The 22917-nt window shown below is 35.3% G+C and overlaps 1 protein-coding gene across 1 annotated transcript; it reads right to left on the reverse strand.

Annotated features, from left to right (window-relative positions):
* Positions 1 to 332: 332 nt before the first annotated feature.
* LOC122051650 (protein DETOXIFICATION 45, chloroplastic-like) lies at positions 333 to 20649 on the reverse strand. The gene is made up of 15 exons (XM_042612870.1): positions 20527 to 20649; positions 19509 to 19857; positions 15548 to 15690; positions 13326 to 13451; positions 13042 to 13220; positions 12705 to 12840; positions 11103 to 11199; positions 9868 to 9968; positions 6630 to 6793; positions 4316 to 4387; positions 4015 to 4131; positions 3850 to 3945; positions 3652 to 3773; positions 2597 to 2654; positions 333 to 1015 (listed from the first exon to the last, which is right to left on the reverse strand). Exons 2-15 carry the CDS (start codon positions 19835 to 19837, stop codon positions 938 to 940), a joined length of 1818 nt encoding a protein of 605 aa, XP_042468804.1. The 5' UTR covers positions 19838 to 19857; positions 20527 to 20649; the 3' UTR covers positions 333 to 937.
* Between the last annotated feature and the right edge of the window lie 2268 nt (positions 20650 to 22917).

The following is a 22917-nucleotide window of genomic DNA, read 5'->3' on the forward strand; positions in this document are numbered from 1 at the left end:
GCTCCTTTCCTCAGGTTCCACACGGCCGGACAAGCACATCGAGATCAAAAGGAGACACTAGTGACGGGCATCACCAAGCTCAAAAGGAGAGGAAAGTGAAGCTCAGATAGGGGATTGAACATATTCTATGGCTTTTGCAGCCCCTGCAGTTTCTTGCCCGGTACTGGCTGTAATATGATAGCATGAGAATCATTAGCCTTCTACTTGAAACTCTATTTACCTGTCACAAAACAATTTAATGCCTTACTTGGGCTAAACGACTTTCATCACCATATATAAACTTGATTTTTTTTTTTATCACAACAAAAGAAATAATGGAACTAGACACGTAATTGGAAAAGATAAAAATTAGTATGAAGAGGGGTAACTCCATATGCTTGAAAATCTATTACTTACAGCACGGCTGGTAGACTTTAATCCTGTAAAGCTCACCAAGGGAAACAAGTCCTTGATGATGAACTTATTATGAAGGAACACAATCAAATCTAGAACAGTTGATGTTGAACTTACATGAACACATAAAGAGTATATTCGAGATAACATTTTATCTGTTTGCCACAAGCATAAATTAGGAATATTGAATGTTTGCTTGATTTCAGTCTCACTTATAGCCACTACTTGCTCATCTTCTCCGGCTTGGCGATCAACAGTATGGAAAACCAAAGATGAATCTCACTAATCTTCACCCTATATTCCTAAAGAGCAAAAATGAAGGAACACTTGAATAATGGTTTCGGATTAGGCAAGGAACCCCATTAGTTGTTTCTCTAAATCTTTCTCTTGGTCGAATCAGATGAACTGAATGAACTATAATGAAATGTGTGAAGTGTGAGGTAAGCCATAATGATTAATAATTGTGATTTCCTAGAAGGCTAAAAATGGTTAGTGAAGGTGAATGATTGCGAGACAACATAATGTGAGACTGTCTTTCTTCTCTTCATTCAGTAGTAGATGCATAGTCATACTCAACCTCATCTTCTTCAAGTGACAAGGGAGAACCCGAGCCATATGGTACCTGAAAAGAGGATGACAAAACATGAAAATTATCACTGCATTTCTGTGAGTACTAAATTATGAGCAGAGAATTATTGAATACTGGACAAGTGATCAAGGTTTAAGGAATCTCAGCATCCAAATTTTAACAATTTTACATGGATAAACCAAGCATCGTGGAGAACCTAACAACAAGGTGTTAATATATTTCAAAAGAAAATTGCATTCCAACAATTTGAGATGCTGAAGTGCAGTCATTTGCGTTGATCTAAGCTTATCTTCAACATAGTTCCAATAGAAAAAGAATTTTTCTTAAGAGTTTGCAAGGGTAAAAGGCTTGGCTAAAAAAAAGGGAATTAGAAATCAGACCACTTGTAATTATCAACCAAAAAAAACAGTCAAAGAAGAAAGCATTCATGATAAATAACATAAGCTCACCTTCAGTTTTTCCTTGCAAAAAGAGAAAAAAAAAAAGAACCAAGAGCATTGATTCTAATCCCATGGTAAATAGATATAATATCAAACAAGATAGACTCAATAATTTCTCGAAGAACTTTCCTTGAGAATATGCTTTTCACTTTCCTGTGGTGACGAAGTTGGCATAGTAGTATATAGTATGCAAACATTAACATTACCTCGGTATCAATTGTTTCATCCCTATCTTGTTAGGAAATGGTAGGCTATATAAAGAGCTTCATGCTCACCGGTGGAAAAAACAGAACTTTCCATTTTCCTCGTATATCACATTGCTTGTCAAAATCACGATGACAATGATGATGGTAGAGAAAGCCAATGAATAATTGATGGGATTCATAGTATTGTGCATGCTGACCGACCCTCTAGTTTCAAGATGACATCACTTTTTGACTTTTGTGTTGCTGGATTGCACGGAAAACCCCAAGCTAAAGAACCCAATGCTAATGTTAAAGCCTAAACTAGGTTTCATAAAGACCTACCTGTTGAATGATCCACTTAAATACCATGGTTTTAGGTGAAGGTGGCCAGTATGCGCAGTAGGTAGCCAATTAGGAAGTTTGGAAGAGAATGAATTAAAGATACACAAAAAGATAGTGTAACACATCGATAGAAATTATACTGCAAATAGCACATCAATGCCAGAATTTGCAAATAATTACATTTAATTAAAATCAGTCGGCAATTTGCCTTCCCTCGAAAAAGGTAGACAAATGAGTAATCATAATCAAGAGATTGCAGAGTAGAATAAAATGAAAATAATGACAAACTAAGGTCATGTGTCTGATGCAACAAATGTTGTGATATAAAAAAGACTTTCTTACAATTGGATGCCAATTTAAATCTGTAGCGACAAGATGGAAGTTACATTAGTTTGATATATAATGGGGTGACAAAATTAACTAGCTATCACCTGTTCATATAATGAATCAGTCTACTGCTATGTAGATTTAACTGTTAGCATAGTTTGTAATTAGTCATCTTATGAATTTCAAAACAAGCCCAGCATGGGATCATTAATCCTTTTGATTAAAAGAATCAACTAAAATAATATCAAAATGTAGAATCAATATCTGCTTCAAATGCATGTTTTTTGTAAAAATTGAAAGCCACTACCACCATCACCTACCTTAAGCTTAGGAATTTCCTGATGTAGGAATCGCCATGGACCTGTACTCCAATTTAATCTGCAAGTTGAAGGGCAGTAAGCTTCAGTTGGTTTTAGTGAACATATACATATATATTTTACGTGGCAAAAGTAATAATAATGTTAGTAAACCAGAATTGAATCAACTGATCTAATCAAGAATCATAATCAAATTCAAATTTTGGGCAACACCAAATGGAAGTTAAAGAACAACATAATGGACAATTGTGCAAACTGGTCCCGCCGTGTGGAACAAACTGGTTGACCTGAATTCTTTCAATTTTTATTCTAGATAGTTTATCAAATCTGGTTTAACAGATAAACCACTGAAGCAGTGCTCACTAGTCTGAGTTCAAAAACATTGATAAAACAAAAAAGCAAATTTTGCACAAATATAAACTTTGACTAGTGTCTACTAAGTACTAACTGTTGCTAGCGATGACTACAGGGCTTTTGGGAAACTTCACCAAAAGAGAGGTATAAGACTTCAAAATGTCCACTATAGTTTATATATTAACTTCACCCTTAACCCTTGTTTGGTCAACACAACAGCAACTAAAGGTTGATTTTTAAATCAAGGGCAAACCTATAGGAAAACAGGTGAGTTGATCGAGAAAGGACACTACCATTTGAATTTTGAAATTTTTATGCATCCACTTTTGCTCTAGTGTCACGTATTTTAAATTAGGGACTAAACTGGGAGGCTCTGGAATTGAAAAGGGAAACATCAAATAACCCAAAACTCCAAGAGGGGACACATAATTGCAATGATAGTTAAGGGTCTAGATATACAAACAAAGTTACCGCTACAAAATACCTGAGATTCACACCAGTATTTTATGAGTAATATAACATTACGTATAAAATTGAGCTAGTCTAAGATGTAATATCTTGGTAGGCAGTGATGCTCAAGCTCCTTGCATCGCAAGGCAAGGAATAACTAATGTCTTAACCTGATCTAGCAAACAGATTTTAAATAAATCATGACTATGCAGCAAGGAATATCACAGCCAAATCCATATCCACTATTTTTTTACCTCAAAAAACCTGCAACCATCCGCAAGCTCATGAAAAGGGTTAAGCCAGACCAAACGCCAGAAAGTCCAAATATAGATGGGGCATAGAAGAGAAAAGCAGAAGAAATTGCTCCAACCGTCATCTGCAATAAAACCAAAATTCTCAAGGATGATATCTTTCTATAATATTTTGATGCCAGCCACTCAAATGCATCATACCATAGACCATGCTGAGTAGGCAAAGTCAGAAACACCATAATGGAGACCATCAAAGATAAATGCTAAAGCATTTATAGGTTGAGTGGCACCAACAAACTGAAATGAATCAAAAGTTATTTTCAGGAGACAAACAAAATTGTAAGAATTTTCTGTCACAGTTCATACCAGCACACCAGTTTTAACAATTTGTAGAACTCCAGTATCTTTTGTGAACAATTCCGCAAGATTAGCAAATGATGCACCTAGGACTACAGCTAACGCTATGCCAATAAATAACCCTGCCTGGTTGACAAATATAAGTACAGAGAAGTTTATTTAAAGAAAATGTTGAGTAACTCAATGTTCAAAGAGAAAGCGTGGTTAGTATCCTGTTCTAAAATCATGAATTCAACTACTAACAAGACATGGAATAACTTGAATTGGATATCAAATCTAAAGAAGAGCCTGATGAGAAAAAAGTAATTACCTTCAAGACGAAGAATGTGATTTGTTTCACACAGTCATAGTCACATTTTGCATAAGAGCTAGCAATCAGTGCCTAAGAAATGAAGAAGAAAACCAAAGAAAATTAAGGAAAATTATGTTTTCGAGGGGAAAAGCATAGGATATGCGCAGGTATATCTCAAATAAAAGTTAGAGAATCACAGACAGTTCACCTACAAAATGAAAGACACAGCAAAATATGTTAGTCTTCTATATATACTAGTATCCAGTTTATCAGTTGGTGTTTGTGAGGCATAAAATACAAGGTTTGTGAGTTGTGAAACTTATAAACCAAACCTCGAATTTAACACACTTCCCAGGCTGCAGAACTCAAATAAATAAATAAATATCTTCACAGCATGTATCTTTTTCTGTTTGGGAGGGGAAAAGCAAAATTATTTGCAAGCTTTGAAATCCAATATGCAGTTAAAAATACCAAAATTTCATGGATGTGAAGAAAGCAAACACTAAGAACACTTGAGGCAAAAAAGCATAATATTGTCATATCTACATAATACAATAGAGACTTGGAATCGAAGCGAAGATGTATTATTTGACGACTCCAATAGAAGAATAAAGCTTAGAAATAGAAGCTTAATCCATCAGTTAAGCATAAATCAAGCTGAGGTTAGACAAAACTTCTTGTTTTGTTTTTCTTTCAGCATTATAGATCAAAGTTTTGTTTTATCAAGTTTAAGCCTACATTGTTCCCTGGGCTAGCCTACAGTTGTTATACAGTCTTAAAATAGCAGATATGTATGTCAATAATGCATCCGATACAAGCATGTCTAATGTAGTGAGGGTGCTCCAGTACTAGGTACACTAACTACCAGTCAACAGGTCTCCTTTGTTTGGGCTCGTTAGAATCTATCAAGTGGAAATATTGACCTGTTGATACACACTATCCTGGATTTCCAGTAGCATGCTGATTTGGGCTCTTTCAAGGATCTCGCAACAGCCATAGTGGTACGAAATAAACGGAAAACTAATAACACTAAAAATGTGTCAAATTCCAAGTCCCTAAATTCTAAGCAATTTTCAAGCAATCAGATAGCAGAGCTCCATAACACAATCTCATTTTAGAAGTTACATCTAACTCATGTCAAGCAAATTTCGAATTACACTGATCTTTCATAGTTAAGGTATTTATTATTGTACTGCATTGATAGAAAAGGAGAAAACATGCTAACGACGGTCATCCTAGTATTTCTCTTTGTGAACTTACAGTTTCTATTACTTTCCTTATACATATGATATACTTATTGTGTTGTCATGTTTGTTTTTTATTACTTCACTAGGCAGGTATAGACCCGCTAGTCAGAGCTCAAATGGTTTACATTACCCATCCATTGAATATCAGCTTCATGCAGCTAGACCCTAAGTAACTTTTGACTAAACTTTTATTGTGTCATTAATGGACACACTTACCTTGGTTCTGGTTAGCATGTTGTGCTGTTCTTACTTTAGCTATCTGTTTGCCAACATATAGGCAATTGTCTGCTTTTGTTGATCAAAAAGTTCAGCAGACATTTCTATTGCCATCTCCAAAATCAGTCCACGACATAAAAAAAATCTAAATATTTTTCTTCCTTCTGATGCTTAAACTTAGCTAATTACTTTCACCAAGTAATGAAATACTTAAATTGTCTTTCAAAATCCACCTAAGTAAAAAAGTTAGCATCTATTTTAAAATGATCATCTAACTATGGTTGAATTTCTGGTCCTAACTACCTTGTTCATGGTTTTAGGTTAAATTACATTGTCATTGAATATGCAAAAGTAATCATGCAAAGATTGACAGTCTGTAGGTTGACAAATAGTCCAATCTATCATACTTCTTTCTTAGGGGACTTGGAAGCCTTGCCACCAGGAATATGATATATTAATGAGAATGCATTTTAATATATACATCATGGAGGTATAAATCAAGTTCCCAATCCCCAACGAGAATGGTATGGTTATAGTGCTGATATGTGTCTTGACAAAATGAGTTGATATGGATCAGCATAGATCATACTTGTCTAACTTTTCATTACGTTTAGGTCAAATGGTCATGCTACTGTACAAAAAGGGTGAACCATCAATGCACAACATTAAGGGCTTGAACCACTAGATGCCTAGTTGTAAATAAAATAAATAACTTACTAAGATGTCAAATATGAAGTTATCTTTGCTACATCCATGAACACAAGTTCGAATATCAAGGTTCACACACTAGTAACAAGTTTTATATACAACTGAAAGTTGAAACGATCACAAAGCAATTGAGTTTTCTGACAATGGATTCAACAGCGTACCTGAGCTGAAACAGCTAATGCATCTGAAAGTAAAGATACAGCCAACCATACTTGCAAACATATTTGATGAGCAGCCATGGCCAAAGGCCCTTGCCTAGCAGCCATTGATGTGCCAAGAGTCATTGTAATCAGGACTGAAAGTGTTCGTCCAAGCAGCAAACCACCTGAGTAGTATAATTTCCAAATTGGAGTTTCATATTGCTTCGAAGACCCACAAAATGTATGTGAACATGTGATCAACAAAGTCTGTACTTGTAACCACTAGCCTTGAAGTTGCCAACAAGAGACATTTGCCACAGATGCAAGTACTAAAAAGAGCAACTAACTGACCAAAGGTTTTCAGCTACCCAAAGCAATCAAACAGTACTAAGAAAGAAAACAATTAGCTCACGTTATTTGTAAAACCTCTCTCAATATATAGAAGAGGAAAGGGACAGAGTATCAAAAAACCAACTTAGACTTAGTATGGCAAACATAATAAGTTAGTTTAACAGTCCCCTCAGATTGAAGCATAAATATTAATTCACGTGCATTCTGTTATATAGCATAATAAAACCAGAAGCACCCAAAGATGGTGAAAACATGAATTAAAATCTTGAGCCGTTAATACGGGCGAATCATCTCGTTCCGCCAGCAGATTGGCATCAACACATGGTGGTGGCATGCCGCGACGCGTCCGGAGGCGTCACATGGGCACAGTAACGCGTCCAGAGGCATAGCACGATCCACGCGCACCAGCCCGTGGTCGTCGCGGAACATGAATAGGAATTAGTTTAATTAAACACGTAAGTTAATAAATTTAATCAACTCCTAGCTATTATTGAGATAATTTAAAAAGACTTAATTAAAACCTAATAAAATTATCCCATTATATATATATATATATATATATATATATATATATATATATATATATATATATATATTAAAAATATATTTTTTATTTTTAAATATTTAGATTAAATTTTAAATTTTTAGTTAATATATTTTATATTTAAAAAATACCAAAGACATAGTATGATATGGTATCGAACTGTATCATTCTGGTCTGGAACTAAAACTTCGGCATGGCTTGAAATTTTAAACCATGGGTGAAACCGTGAAAGTATAAGCAAGTTGTTCTTAGACAAGTCAAGCATCACAATCTTCTTTGTAAGAATTGCATCATGAATGAAGTAGCAATACACCTATATATGCTTCGAGCACTCATGAAAATGAGATTAGTAGCAATACAAATTGTTACTTTATTATCACTGAATAAACATAGGTTTTGAAGATTTTTTCTAGAACTAATCCCTCAATGTTTTCACCACATCATCTCACATGTAGAATGATGAAACAGCCCACATGCACTTTGATGATTCATGAAACATCATGGTAGAAGCAATTGACTTGACAAGACTGTTCGGTCACCAAGAACAGCATCCGAATCTTTCCACTTTGATTGTTTGATCATATCAACCATATCCAGTGGTGGATTTGCATCATGATCAGTGAGTTTCCACAAGAAAATGAGAACCCATAACAAACAGAAGCTTGAGACTAAAGAAAGATAACTGTACCATCAAATTTGATATAGAAACTAATGGCCCTACAAGACTCAAAGTTCTTAATAGAAGATGTCATTGAGATGTCTCACCATTTCTAGAATAGAGAGGAAGCGATCAAGTTCCGTCACTTATTCCATTCAAGTAGAGAAAATGATAAGATGGTGGGAAAGGAATGCTTAAGAAGATAAAGAAGGGATGGAAGTCGTGACAGAGAAAAGGAGTAAGTACGGGGCTACAGGCACAAGAGTTTTGGCTACTGACATGTGTGGTTAATGTATGTGTTATAGCAGTGTAGGCAACTGTAGTTATGCAACATTGATGTTTCTCCTCTTAAGGATTTTGTCCTCTTACCAATTTGAAAGAAAGAAAATAATAACATAGATGAGTAGATTCTCTTGATATACAAGGTAGAAAGTACCACAGGAACTATTACATAGACTTGGTCTAGTAACATATAATATTAGTTTAACACAAACCAACTATTTGAATCTAGAATTCAAATCAAAATAGAACTTTGAATGCCTTCAATACTAAAATAAATACACAAACAAATTTCAATAAATAAATGTTTCAGGGATACTATTCTCTCGGGACGGTCTAGTGACTAGCACATGAGGTGATGTCAATTTGAGGTTTGGGATTCAAATCTCGGTATAGCCGAGGTAAATGGAGCGCAGTCGCCTTTTAGAAGGGGAGCCTTGGCGCAGTGGTAAAGTTGTTGTTTTGTGACCAAAAAGGTCATGGGTTCGAATCCTCAAAGCAACCTCTTGCAAAAAGCAGGGTAAGGCTGCGTACAATGGATCCTTCCCTGGGACCTCGCATGGAGAGAGCTTCGTGCACCGGGCTGCCCTTTAAATGTTTCAGGGATACTAAGTTTGAATTTAGGCTTAATATCTAATTTGATATCAATAGGATTGTATGATAAAATCCCCTCATCCATCATCTTTCGTCCATACCTTTTATTGGATGACTCTTTGGCTAAGTTATTTGTTTAGCTAAAACTTACGATGTTACAATCCAGATTCCATGAAATTGCTTAGTCTGCCTAATCATTCACTTGTAAGAAAATTGCAGTGTCCAGGTGATGGCAATAGCCAAGACCAACACATGTTTTGCCTTCAACAACACACCATAGATTGATTGTTTAATTCAACATGGCATGCATAGAGGGTATGAATTATCCTTATTTTTTAACATGGATTTACATAAATCACGATCAATGCTTGCTTGGTCTATATAGGGACTACGATGTATGGCTCAATTTTGCAGTGGTTGCTTTAAATGCAAAAAAATTTTAGTTTTAAGTCTGAATAGCAATTGAGTGAAATAAAACAAAGAACATGAAAATCAATGTAAAAAAAAAAACATGTTACTAGTAATTTCTACTATAAATCATTCACTTTGTGGAAATTGTAACTTGTACCATAATAAAAATCATGTAGCTAATTAGATGAATGGCAATAGAGGCTAGCGAGAACCCATTGGCCTGCAATATTCACGATGACTTTGGTTCTAATGTATTTGTTACTTGTTGATATGTAACACTCATTAGACAGGGTATCCACCTTCTTTTAAGTTTTAACTAAAAATAATTTTGTCATTTGCAGATACTTTCATGAAACATGCTACCATGGATATTGCACATGGATTGTTCTAGATGTTTATTCAAAAAAAAAAAGAAAACTCACCCGATTTCACATAACCTCCAAACTCCAAATCTTCAATCTTTGGGGGTAACAAGACAGCTCTTTTACTAAGAGTCCAAATCAGTAAAAAAGTAGTAATGTACCTGACAACTTTAAAATTTTAGCATCAACAAAAAATAAACTAAAATTCAGAAATGTATCAGTAATAACTGAACCATTAGATATACATGCAGAACATTCATATTTCCAGGAACCTAATTGCACCAACTACTGAAATAGGCTCTTAGGATTTCACGGACATGGTACACAGTCTCACCACTGGGCTGACACCTAGGTTGCAAAGGAGCAACCATATAATGACTTCAAGGCCAATCCTCTATTGTATCGTCAAATTGGTAAAGGAATCAAGAAGAAGAGTATGACACTAGGATCTCCCTAGGGGTGTTCACATTTTCAATTGATAAGATATCCAAGTACATAAATGGATCCCTACAGCAAATGCTTTCATTAAATAGTATTGAGAAAGAAGTAGTGGTTTATTCTTTTATATATATATGAGAAATAAATATTTATTTTCAATCATGTAACTACTTATGACTGATTCCTGTCTGCATCCTCTTATATTGACAAAATTTAACAATTACTACCCCAAGGCATGACTGAGTTGGTTACACATGGTATATTTGTAGAAATGGACAAGGGTCAATTCCCGATAAAGCCGGGGAAAAATACCCTCCCATGTGGTGGCCTGTTTGGTTTCTTGGTTTACCTCTCTACAGATGGTTGTGGGCCAGTCGTGTGGGAGCGTCCGGGGTCAGCATATGACCAGAGCGTCCGGGGTCAGCATATGACCTTTTTTTGCAGAAAATTTAACAATTACAACTTCAGAGGGTTTTTGTAGTTTATAGTCAATTTCAACATATGTTTCATATGGATTCAACCAACCAATTTGATGCATAGCAATTTATCAACTTAACAACTTCTAAAATATCTCCTAATAGAATATATTTGTACAAAGGATTAAATGCAAAAAGTGCAAGACTACCAGTACTCCAATGCAAATGCAGGAGAAGAAAAAGATCCAACAATTTAAACATCAGTAACCTAAGTAAATAATATCATTACAGCCTGAAATATTCTGTCATCATTAGGTCCAATTAACCAATGGATTCAAAAAGAACCAATGCCAAAGTTGAAACTTACTGGGGTACAATAAAGATCCAAGTAGTTGATAAACAGATTCAAACAGAATTACCAACACCAAAATTAAAACTTACTGGGATGCAATAGTGGCCACAGCAGCTCCAACAATGCCAAGGTGGAAATAAAACACAAATACTGGTAATAAAAGCACAGCAGAAAGATTGCCCAACCCTGCATTTATACCGAAAGATTAATTAGAAAATAGTAATGAATTGAAAAAATAATTACATTTAGATTTCTAAAACTGTTTGGAGTAAAGAAATAAATAGAAGAAATAAGAACTCAATGAACATTTTGGAAGCAAAGGTTTCTCTGAATTTAATATAGAGATAACTGATCCACCTGAAAGCCACAGATGTTATGGCGGATACAATTTTGTACACAACATATCTCTCTCCCCTTTCTCAGATGCAAAAAACAACTTGCATTCAGGTCACATACTAACTTTCTGGTTTGGGAGTATAAATTAGATTTCAATAAGATCCAAGTCACTAGATTGCATGGAACACCAGTAACCAACACTCTTACTCTAATTCTAATTGGGTCACCACATCCAATTATGTAATCGCATTAGTCCATTTCTGCTACATAAAATATTAAAATATATGTGCAACCATTTTTTTTAAGAATACTAAAAGATTGAAGTATTAAAAACACCCCTACTATGGCATTTCTCATTTTATTTATTAAAGGATAAGCCAACAAAAAAACAAAAGGAGATATATCTTTTTCTTAGAAGTTAGAACTGAGCTAGGTTTAAAAAATTGAGAATGTTCAGAACTATTTTAGTATACAATTGCAACAGGTACACGAAAGTTAATTAACAAACAAACACAAGATGCTAAGATTGTAACAAAACTAAAGCAATAAAATTATCCAAACAGTCTCCTGATTCCTACTAAAAAAAAAACTTAAGATCAATAACATCAATATCAAGCAAGCCAAGTCAGTGGTGCCCAACAAATAAATGTCCTTGTACTAAATAAGTTTTATTTTTGACTATACAACCCACTGAGGAAGTTCACTCAAGAGTACTCATCCTGATCAAAATCAATAAACATACAGAAGTGTGGTGCCTGCTAACAGAACCATTAATGGAACAAATAAAAAGTTAAACATGCATAAAGATTGAAACGACTGTATATTTTACACTAAATGGTGACAAAAAAGAATAATCATCGGTGGCACCTAATAACATTGAGTGTGACATGCCAAAGCCACCACAAAGTTGCATCTGGCACAAACTACTCGATAGTTGATACAATAAGAGTGTTTAAGTAGTGGTACTCAAAACAAATGACAAGAGACATGTCGACACTATTATGATATCTGTCATGCATGTAGTTTAAAGATTGAGAATGTGAATTGATCGCCATGACATCTGACTAGTAAGAAACAATTGGTAACACAGTACATTGATTGTATCTGAGATGATTGAGGTAGTAAGGCAAAGAGATCATACATACATCATACCCTTATGTGAGTAATGTGCAAAAATCAAATAATTGTCTGTAAATTCTGACAGTTGGATACAACATAAAAAATGTTGTATCAGAAAGTGAGAGATACAAGTGAAGTTTTAATTGGTACTCCAATCAGGATGCACATACGGAATATGTCAGTAATAAATTCTGCAGATATAAACAAAATTATATTTAATTAGGTTGTTAACTAACCTACACAAAAGAGGGGTGTTTTGGTATCCTTAAAACCACGAAAGACACCTTGCACCGCTAGAGCAACCACAACAGCAGGAGCACCTAGTGCTCTTAAAGAAAGAAATATCTGGGATGGTTGATGCATAGGTGAAGCCTGTTGATGAAATGAACTTAACAAGGCATTAAGAAAATGTTGAACATAAAAGACTAGCTGAATTTGAGACACAAGCTCTTGTACAGTCACTTGTGATAGCAGAAAAATAAAGCAAAACAGGCAATTCAGATATATACCCGTACACTTGCAGCTCCTACAAACCAAGAGGATCATACCCAAAAAAAAAATCTATGAACTTACAGGTGATATTCCCATCAAACTGAGAAATAAGGTAGCCCCAAAGAATAAAGCAAGAGCTTCGATTATACCAATTCCTGCAGCTAAAAGTAAGGCACTAGAGACAGAGGGCAGTCTCAATTTCTCAGCCTTAGCAAAAGAAACATGTTTATCCATTAACTTATCATCTTCCAAATCATTCCCTACCAAGCCACCAAAGCTAGGTCAGCTATGAGAAGAAATCTTTGCAGATATCAAGACAATTACTATTGTTCTTTTTCATATAATATACAAAATGAATTGCTTACTAGTTGTTTTTGAGATGTCTTCAGCTACAAATGAAGTAGTAATGCTCAAGAGCGGTATATTAAAAAGTTTTGATATGATGTTGAAAATTGACATTGATACTCCAGCAGAAGCCAACTCCACAGGACCTGCAAAAAAAATTCAGAAAAGAAAATTGTCTCCAATTTGAACATGTAAATTGGTTGATTATTCATTACATATTCAGAACAGATGCAGCATAAAAAGGTCACCATATTTGTCACAGACTAGTTGAGAACAAGATATTCATAAGCATGGTTATAATCAAAGAAAAAGAAATATAAGTTATACGAGTACTTTAAAGGGTGCTGGAAATAGGATTAGCCAGCCAGATTAACCAATTAATGTACGTTCCATCCAACAAGCATTACCACAAATGAATGAATTTAGGATTAAATTTGGGCCTAATTGGCTTCAACTAAAACCTAATTAGATCCCTAATTTGTGGAAATAGGATTGTGTAAGCTCAATCTATGCTGCAAAAGGCGGGTTCCGCCGCCCAGCGGCCCCCTACGCCTGCCCCATGGTATTGTAGGAGGAAGGTAAATCAGGGTGAATGCTGGGTTGGCAAGTTGATGGTTGTTCGAGGCTTTAAGCCAGCAGACGGGGATATTATCCCACATTGCAACTGGCGACACTCGAACCGTCGCTCCATGCTGCAAACATACCATCAACTTACCAACTGATCCAGCCCCTGGGGGCTTGTGTAAGCTCAATCTAGATTCAATTTGAGGTGAATGGGAGCTAAAATCAAATTGAATTATTCGAGTGGGTTACTATATAGTGTCGATATATAATATACCTTTTAACAAATACATATTAGACAGGGGATTTAGCAAAGTTGTTGCTTTGTGACCAAAATCCTGAAAACAACCTCTTACAAAAAGCAGGGTAAGGCTGTGTAAAATGAATCCTTCCTCTGACCCCGCATGGCAGGAGCTTCGTGCACCGGGCTGCTTGTTTTTTTATATTAGACAAGGGATTCTTGCTCCTCCAGCCCACTCTCCTTTGCATGATCACAGATCTTTCTCACTAAATGCCTCAACTGCCACTCATTAATACATGGACAACCCTTATCCAAGACTCTCACTTCTGCAAATGAAAATGGTACGAGGAGATAGTGGCCAGCAAGTTATCTTATATTTAGGAAAGAATCTTCTGGAAATCAATAAGCTCCTGGAAGGAAGCTTGTGTTAACCTCCATGGCAGTGCTCTTTCCTGAACCCTCCTGTTGGAAAAATTTACACAGCTCTCTACAGTGAGAACGGTGGACAAAATAGCAGCTTAAACTTGGAGTCATCACTTTCTAGAGCCTCTATCATCCTCCTTACAACATCTAGTGTGGTCCTAATTGATGATCTGGAAATCACAAACAGGGTAATTGTGCATCAATGGGCTGAATCACCATGGAGAAGTTTGCTGATGATCTAATTTTTTATTAGCTCCTCTGCCTCAACAAAATGTTAGGACCCAACCTTCTGCAATAATGTATTCCCAATTACACCTGCCTATTGAGAATAACAAGGCGAGTTTAGACAACACATTTGCTAGATTGTACCATGGCGGCACAAATCTGGTGAAATTGACTCCTACACCAAATGAATTTCAGGTGATAACACAATTGTATTTAACCAAATTTCAGGACAAAAAGCCAATGATGAAAAAGGTTAGTCAAACTATGATTTTGACATGGTTTTTGTGGCACAAGTACAAACAAAAATTTTCACATTGTTCAAACTTCAAATCACAACTGAGGACATATGGAATCTATTCAGGAGGTTTTGTGTGTTGTTTAAACATTAGGACTAGGACCTCAGGGACCATCAGTGATTCACTTTTGGTTACTAACTGCTCATATTGCAATCAGTGTGCTGCAATTAACACGGCCAATTTCTGTTTCATTTAGCCCATTACGAAGTGGGATCTGGCCTCAATTGCTTCCCTCACAGTAAATAAATAAATAAACAGCGCTGATAAATAAAAATATTGCTGATTGATAAATGTTGGACAATCACAGGATCCTTAATTTCTAGGATCAAAGAAGAGCACCCAACCACAAAAGTAATGAACTGAATTAATTGAATATAGAAAAGATGTTAGGACTAAAGATTTTTATTAGAATAAAAAGAGAAACACCAAACTACTTTATTAAGATTTTCTGCAAATCCATGCTGGAAAACAAACCAATGACACAAAGATGGAATACCTAATCTACCAATATATGCTGTCTCCATCAACTGTGCCAATGGATCAATAGCCTGGCCAACAATAGCTGGTAAAGCAAGACGTACAAGTTCACTTCTGACACTACTAGGATGGGATCCATTGTTAGGATCTCCAATTGATTTGCTGGAAGAAAAAAAAAATCAATCAGTTATGAGAGATGGCTCCAATAAAGGAGTAAAATAATGGGACAAAGCAACTTTGAAATCAGTGTAGGACATCAAATGCATTTCTTTCTGAATGCATCATTATGGAAGCAAATGTGGAAATTATCATTCATATGATAAAAATACCAAAAGAGAAATGACATTATTTCTTTACAAAATGATGACAGATTAGAATGCTGAACTAAACCAAAAATTAAGGTGAATCAATAAAAGTACATGTTGTCATAATGCAATCATGACTGTGAATGTTTGTTTTATCCAAGATTTAAATCTCAAGCCGCATCTTTGTTTTATCCAAAATTTAAATCTCAAGCTTAGTAGAGTTTCAATTTCTGACTTGGAAAGATACGTTTGCAATAGCGCATTGACACACTTTTGACACCATATCGATACAGTTTTGGTACCATATTGATACGGTCTCAATACCTTACCTAATACAGTCTCGATACCTTACCTACTACGGTCTCAACACCATATCGATGTGGTGTTGGCACCATATTAATGCCGTATCATATCGATACATTCGCGCCACCGTATCAATACGACATCAACACTCGATGCCATAACAATATCTTATGGCATTTGTCACTATATCGATACATTCTCGGCACCGTGTCAAGATGGTTTGATGCTGTCTCGGCATTGTGGCGATACGATCTCAGCACTGTGGCGATACGCTCTCGACATCATGGTGATACAGTCTCGACACTATGGCAATACAGTCTCAGCACCGTGTCGAGGTCTTAGCACTGTATCGAGATATTGACGTTGTATCGATATACTCATAACATTGTATCGATACATTCATGACACCATATCAATATAGTCTCGACACTATATAGATATGTTCATGGCACCATATTGATACGATCTCAGCATAGTATTGATACATTCACAACACAATTGATACGGTCTTGGCACCATAACAACGATCACGACACCATAACAATAGAGTCTAAAACTACATGATTTTGATACTCAATACAATACCAAAACCATATTGATAAGATTTAGGTATCATATAGTGCTAGTATGGTTTCAATGGTTATATTTAATTATAATTATATAAGTAATATAACTAATTTATAATAAAATCTATTCTATCTCTGTGAAGTTAGTTATATAACTAATTCATGGTTTGAAATCTTATATAGTGTCGGGCAAAAGTTGAAACATATCGTTCCGATAAATTATTGAAACTTGAAACTACACATCAAGACAATGTCTCTCCTTTATGTTAATCATGTCAACACTCGATACTCCTTGTTATGCCAAAATTGGCTTAATGTTCTTTTTTCTGTAATTTGTCTCCATATATTGTGTTCCAGTCAAACACCGAATCATTGACACAACTCAAGATTTTGAACCTTACTAATTTATGTCAAGATTTCGAACCTTACTAATTTATATTATTCTAAGTTATATGATTAGGGCATTAAGCACATTCCTAATTAATCATGCACTTTGTTTCTCAAGTTCTCTTGCTCCTTGCCATTGCACTTTGTGTTCTTCGACCCTAGACACTATCTACCTTGCTTGCATAGTCTCTCAGTCTCTCTTGACATCATGAAAATTGGAACATGAAGAAGAAATCTTGCTAACATTGCAAACCTCTCACACGACCTCATCAATGCCGCAAAAACCCTCAATTGACCTTTGCACTTGTTATAAGTCATAGTATCAAAGCGATTTCGTGTGCCATTTGATGGGAACAATGGTAAATTCTGCCCGTACCAACCAGCACGGGTTGACATTTAAACATTGGTTTCATCTTCAAGTGCAGACATTAAAAATAAATAGATAAAGATGTTGACCAACAAGAGAATCGGAATAACTAAAAAAATGAATAATCACATCAATCCTACAATACATTATATACTAAGTTACAGCCTACACATCACAGCAAAATGATAGTAATATGATTAACAATCCTGAAACATACTAGTTATCATAAGCAATTGGGTGTTGCTCTCTCAAAGTCTCAACAAACAACAAACAGTACAAATGCTAGATACTCGTCAAACTAGAGAAGCAGTATATAGAAATTCGGTATGATGCATAATGTATGTATATCTGTTGAATGCCATGAGCAACAGAATAGATTGAAAAATGAAAATTAGGAAAAAGTTTCAAATGAATAACTGTCAACTACTTGTCAAATAGGCTGAAAAGGAGAAACATTTGTTTATCTGAGATGTGATGTTGCAGTATTCCTAAGATTCACAAGTCATAACCAAACTATGCAACAAATCATTTATTGAAGCACATGAAAACTATGAAAAAAGGTTAAGATTGCCATGTAATATTTGCCAGAAGAATGTTGCATGATACAAGCAAATTCAGAAGTTTATGGTGTAATGCAGCAATAGTTCCATTTCTGGCTTTAGCAATAAAAAGTTAAAATGGATATATAAACATAAAACTCAAGGCATCTGTATTATATGGCATATATAAACATAAAATGGATATCAATTTCATCAATCCTACCAATTTGATCCTACTGATACTATTCAATCTTGACTCCGATATCAATTTTAACAACTATTACCACACCCTTAGTACCATTGGAAGAAGCCTAAACATTACCAAATTAGCATGTCCCTAGTACCCATGTTATCTCATAGGCAACATAAAAATTAAAAGCTTATAAATCTTACACCAATCTAAGACCCCATAAGTTTGAATCATCTTTTCAGTTTTGAGCAAAATAATTCCGTTTGACCAAACCTTTTGTCTATAGAACAAAAAAAATGAAAATATTTAAGATAAAAAATTTACATAGATATAAAAGGAACCTTCAACTTCAGATCTTAGAGTTCATAAAGACAAAACCTTTGGATTTGGATTTTTGTTAGCAACACCTCAATTCAATCAACATTAAAGAACCAAATTAGATCTGTTAGAAACAGAAGAACCCCAATGAGTTCAATAAATCCCTTAGATGGAGTCTATGGACTTGACTGGCTTACTAGAAGTACCCAATATTTTGTTCTCTATTCAGAAAGAATCCTTCTGGAAGTTATCATGGCTTGATGTTATCATGGGAAATGATGGAAGCTTGGAAAGGTTAACACAGGATTGAAATATTTGCAAAATTTTCTTGACAGACAAGCCCTTTCACTTTAAGCAGACTAGTGTTGCTCTCTAATTTATCTACAAGTCAGAAGAGCAAATGAACCTCAGATGAATAGCATTTATCAAACATAGTTGAAAGATTGTGTTTGCTAGTTATTTTCCTTTTGTTCATAATATAACTATCTAAGTGAATCAGAGGAATTTATTATGATCACTAGATGTTATTTTATGAAATAGAGGAAACTTGGATTTCATAGTACAATATTAGTGAAAGATTAACAGGGATATTCTTGAATAATAATACACTTCTCCTTTCCCAATTAACTAGCGACTAATAAATTGTCTTGTTGACAGACAAACCCTTTCCATTTCAAGCGGCCTAGGACTACCACTCTTTAATTGCCTACAATGTTAGAAGTGCAATGGAACCTCAGATGAATAATATTTATCCAACATAGCTGTAGAAGATTGAATTGGCTAGGTTTTTTTATTCATAATCTAAGAGACTCATATTAAGTTATTATTCAATGAAATAGGGAGAAGTCCTATATCTGATTGATGAAACATTAACAGAATTCTGTGAGAAAAAATACCCTTCCCCCTTCTTATTAGTGACTACAATTTATCATGACTACAATTTGTTGTGAATTTCCCCATTCAAAATAGGTAAAAATATTATGATAAGAACAATATAGAGCTTACATGAGCCTATCCTTCATTTGATCTAAAGGTTGCTCAGTCTTCCGAGTGAAAATTTCAGGTGATCCGTTTCCATTCAGGCTATCAGATGAAGAAGACTGGCATTGGACAAAAGTGTAAACTCGTCTTCTACATTCGGTCACCAAAGGCATCAACTTAGCTCGATTGAGGACCAGCGGAGAATCATTTATCCTGTGGCGACTTGCTATCCTGAGAGCATGAGTACCCATTGAACAAGTAGACATAGAGGAACACTTGATTTCCATATATCCTTTTCGTTCATATGGAGATGAAAATGATGGACGAAGTCCCCGTAGTTGCGTGCTCTTCATTTTGAAAATTGCCTATATGTCTGTAGAAAAACAACAAAATCATCTACCATTCATACATGAAGAAAATGAGTTCTCCTTTAAACAACATCACTCAAAATCTTCAAGGATGAAAAAATCTAGTGGTGGTTCGAGGTATGACTAATACAACGTCAATTACAAAATACTAAGTAATACGCAAATCACTCCTTCAAGTAGGTAGGTAAAATGTAATATGAAGAGTTCTCGTTCCACAATTCGCATGAGCACAAGGTGGTCATCACTCAACGAGTGCAGATAGATAATGGCCACAGGTCCCATAAGAAGCCATAGTTGTTCAGTATCAAAGGTAAATTTAAAGTGCAAACCAGAGACACGAAAAAATAATTCATTGAACGGAGGAATCCGTACGCATAGGAATTAACAACACATAAAAAAATAATTAAATAGACAGCGAGAATACCCAGAACGCGCTTAAAGACAAGCATCAAATTCGTAGGAAACCATAATTTGGAAACCTCACAACACACTCGAATTGATAATCACGATCAAAACCCAACGAAACAGGTCCACAGGATTTCCTTCCGCCCTAAGAAGAAGACGCAGACAGCGAAAACAACAAAACCACCAACACGAAACAGCAAGTTCCCAGTAACTCCAAAAACGAGGGTTCACGAAGAGCCCATCGAATAACATCCTCAATTTAGACTTACCTTAATCTGCCGCCAGGCTCATCACCTTCGCTCGCGGCTCGCAGGGATTCCGAAGTGGAACGACGAAACCCAGAAGCAGCGTTCATCCCTTGGAGAAAGGGTCATATATTTGTAGGTATATTCATATTAGTCCCTCGTATCTTTCCTTTTTAACAAAGGGTTCTATTTGCAAATAAGCTTTTCAATTCCATACTTTTTTTTCAGTTCTTTTTCGTTCAAATTTAAAACCTTGATTAACCATGTGAAATATAAGAAGACCATTCCTACCAATTCTGCGTAGAATGCAAACCAACTGTTACAATTTTTTTAATGGGTAAATATATATAATAAAAAATTATGCAAAAACCAATTATGTCGCTCCCTATTCGTGACGTCTCGTCACGTCTAGACATCTGCTAGATCGGAGAGGGTACTCATAGCACTATCAAAGGGTTGGTATAGGCATAGGACATTAACCTACATCAGTATCAAACATCATCAAAAACAAAATACAACCACAATCATAATCGCAATAGACATCACTCTCATTGATGCACTATCATTGATCCGGAAGATAATTAAAGGGCGCCACAAAGATAATAAAGGTTGATGACCCTACTAAGATGATGCTTCTAACAAAAAGAAAATCGAGTCAACCTTGGCTTCTTTGGTACCCCGACTTATTGGGCATCCTCGACTTCTTAGGCGTCCTGACTACCTAACACCTTGACTTCATTTGTGCCATTTAGCAAGATCAAATTAGTTTTCTTTTGCTCCATTTTGTAGCATGATTAGTAAGATCAAATTAGTCTTCCTTTGCTCTACTTTGTAGCATGATTAGTAAGATTAGATTAGCTTTCTTTTGCTCTTATCACAGCACGTTTAGAAAGTTCAAATTAGCTTTCTTTTGCTTTCTTTTATAGCATGTTTAGAAAGTTCAAATTAGCTTTCTTTTGCTTTCTTTTATAGCATGTTTAGAAAGTTCAGATCCGCTTCCCTTGTGTTATTTTTATATAGCATGTTCGGTTAGTGTAATCTTATACTTGTTAGAAATATCTACAGGATTCTAATAAGTTCTAATAAAGGAGTATGAGAAGTATGAGTAAAGAAAAGATTAGAGTCTAGTTAAAAAGAGATAACTTGTAAATTAAAGTAAGAGGCTAGTACCCGACTTCCGAGGTTGTCGTTAAACAAATCCAGGTGATCAATTCCGAGGTCTTGGCCCTGGTAAGACCGAGGTCTTTATCCTCATAGGACTAGAGGCTCGCTACCTCAGTCACTATTAGAGAGCGCGTAAAACAAAGATGGTACTAGCCTGGGCCCAAAGAAAAAGAAGAAAGAAAAGAAAAAGAAGAAGAAAGTGAAAGAGAAACTAAAAGATTAATTTCTAGTATAAGGATATAAGAAAAGGAAACATGTTTTATGCTTAGAATCAATAAAAGTTTAGTTCTTTAATTCTAAGCCTACAGTAGTAGTTTCCTTATTTTCCTGTCAGTTAGTGAGCATGTTTAGTATTCAGTTTTATTTCTGTATACCATGAGTACATGCAGCTTTGCTTTAGCATTTCAGTTTCAGTATTATTGCATTACTTTTATGCACTTCGAGTTTTTGTGAGATAGATTAGTACTTACTAAGCGTTTTCGCTTATAGTTTTATTTTCTTTCCTCCTACTGCAGATAAAGGAAAAGCTAAAATATGAAAGGGAGGTGATAGGATGGTGGTGGTGATGAAGGTGTGTGATGTCTGGACTGTGGAGAGATCCAGAATTAGCTGACAAAACTGTTAAGACTTTCTGTTTAATTCTTTTAGATTTCCTTAAGTGTTATTTCGAGTTGAGACTGTATTTAAGTTTATTCCGCACTTGTAAGTAGTTCACTTGTATTATTGGTGGAGTGATGTAGTTGGTTGCTTTGCTAGAGTAGTTTCTTTCTTTTACTGTTGATTTATTACTGTGTGGTTGTGAATAAAATGTGTTCCAGCCGCCTGTGGCTGCGTATATATTGTTTGTATTATGGATTTGGTCACCGGTACAGGGGAGACTTTGCCGAAATTTTTCGGTAGGAATTCCTCTGGGCCGTGATAAATCTAAGTGTCGCTAATAATAGCATAAGTGACACTAGTAAGTAGAGTAGCAGTTAGGTAACGGTCGCCCTTAGAGAGTAGTAGTAAGAAGGGTGGTTGTTACAATTGATACCTTACGCATATACCTATTGCAAACAGGATTGTTTAGTCGACTTGCAGTTAGGTACAGTAGACTTCTTATCGCACTTCGATAGTATTTCAAGTCTACTGGTTTTTCTTTTAAGTCTGAGTCAATTTTAATATTGGTGGTCATTGGTATATTAATATTTTTTGAGTTTTCCATTCCAAATTTCTTTATTAACTCCTTAGCATATTTTGTTTGGAAAATGT

Source organism: Zingiber officinale, chromosome 3A, assembly GCF_018446385.1.
Source record: "Zingiber officinale cultivar Zhangliang chromosome 3A, Zo_v1.1, whole genome shotgun sequence".
NCBI lineage: Eukaryota > Viridiplantae > Streptophyta > Magnoliopsida > Zingiberales > Zingiberaceae > Zingiber > Zingiber officinale.

Coding starts and splice junctions, on each gene's coding strand:
- LOC122051650 (XM_042612870.1), bottom strand. CDS start 19,837: ATGAAGAGCACGCAACTACGGGGACTTCGTCCATCATTTTCATCTCCA. Junction 9,969..11,102: donor GTGGCCACTATTGCATCCCA/GTAAGTTTTAAT, acceptor TAAAGTTGTCAG/GTACATTACTACTTTTTTAC. Junction 2,655..3,651: donor ATGGTTGCAGGTTTTTTGAG/GTAAAAAAATAG, acceptor TTCAACTTGCAG/ATTAAATTGGAGTACAGGTC.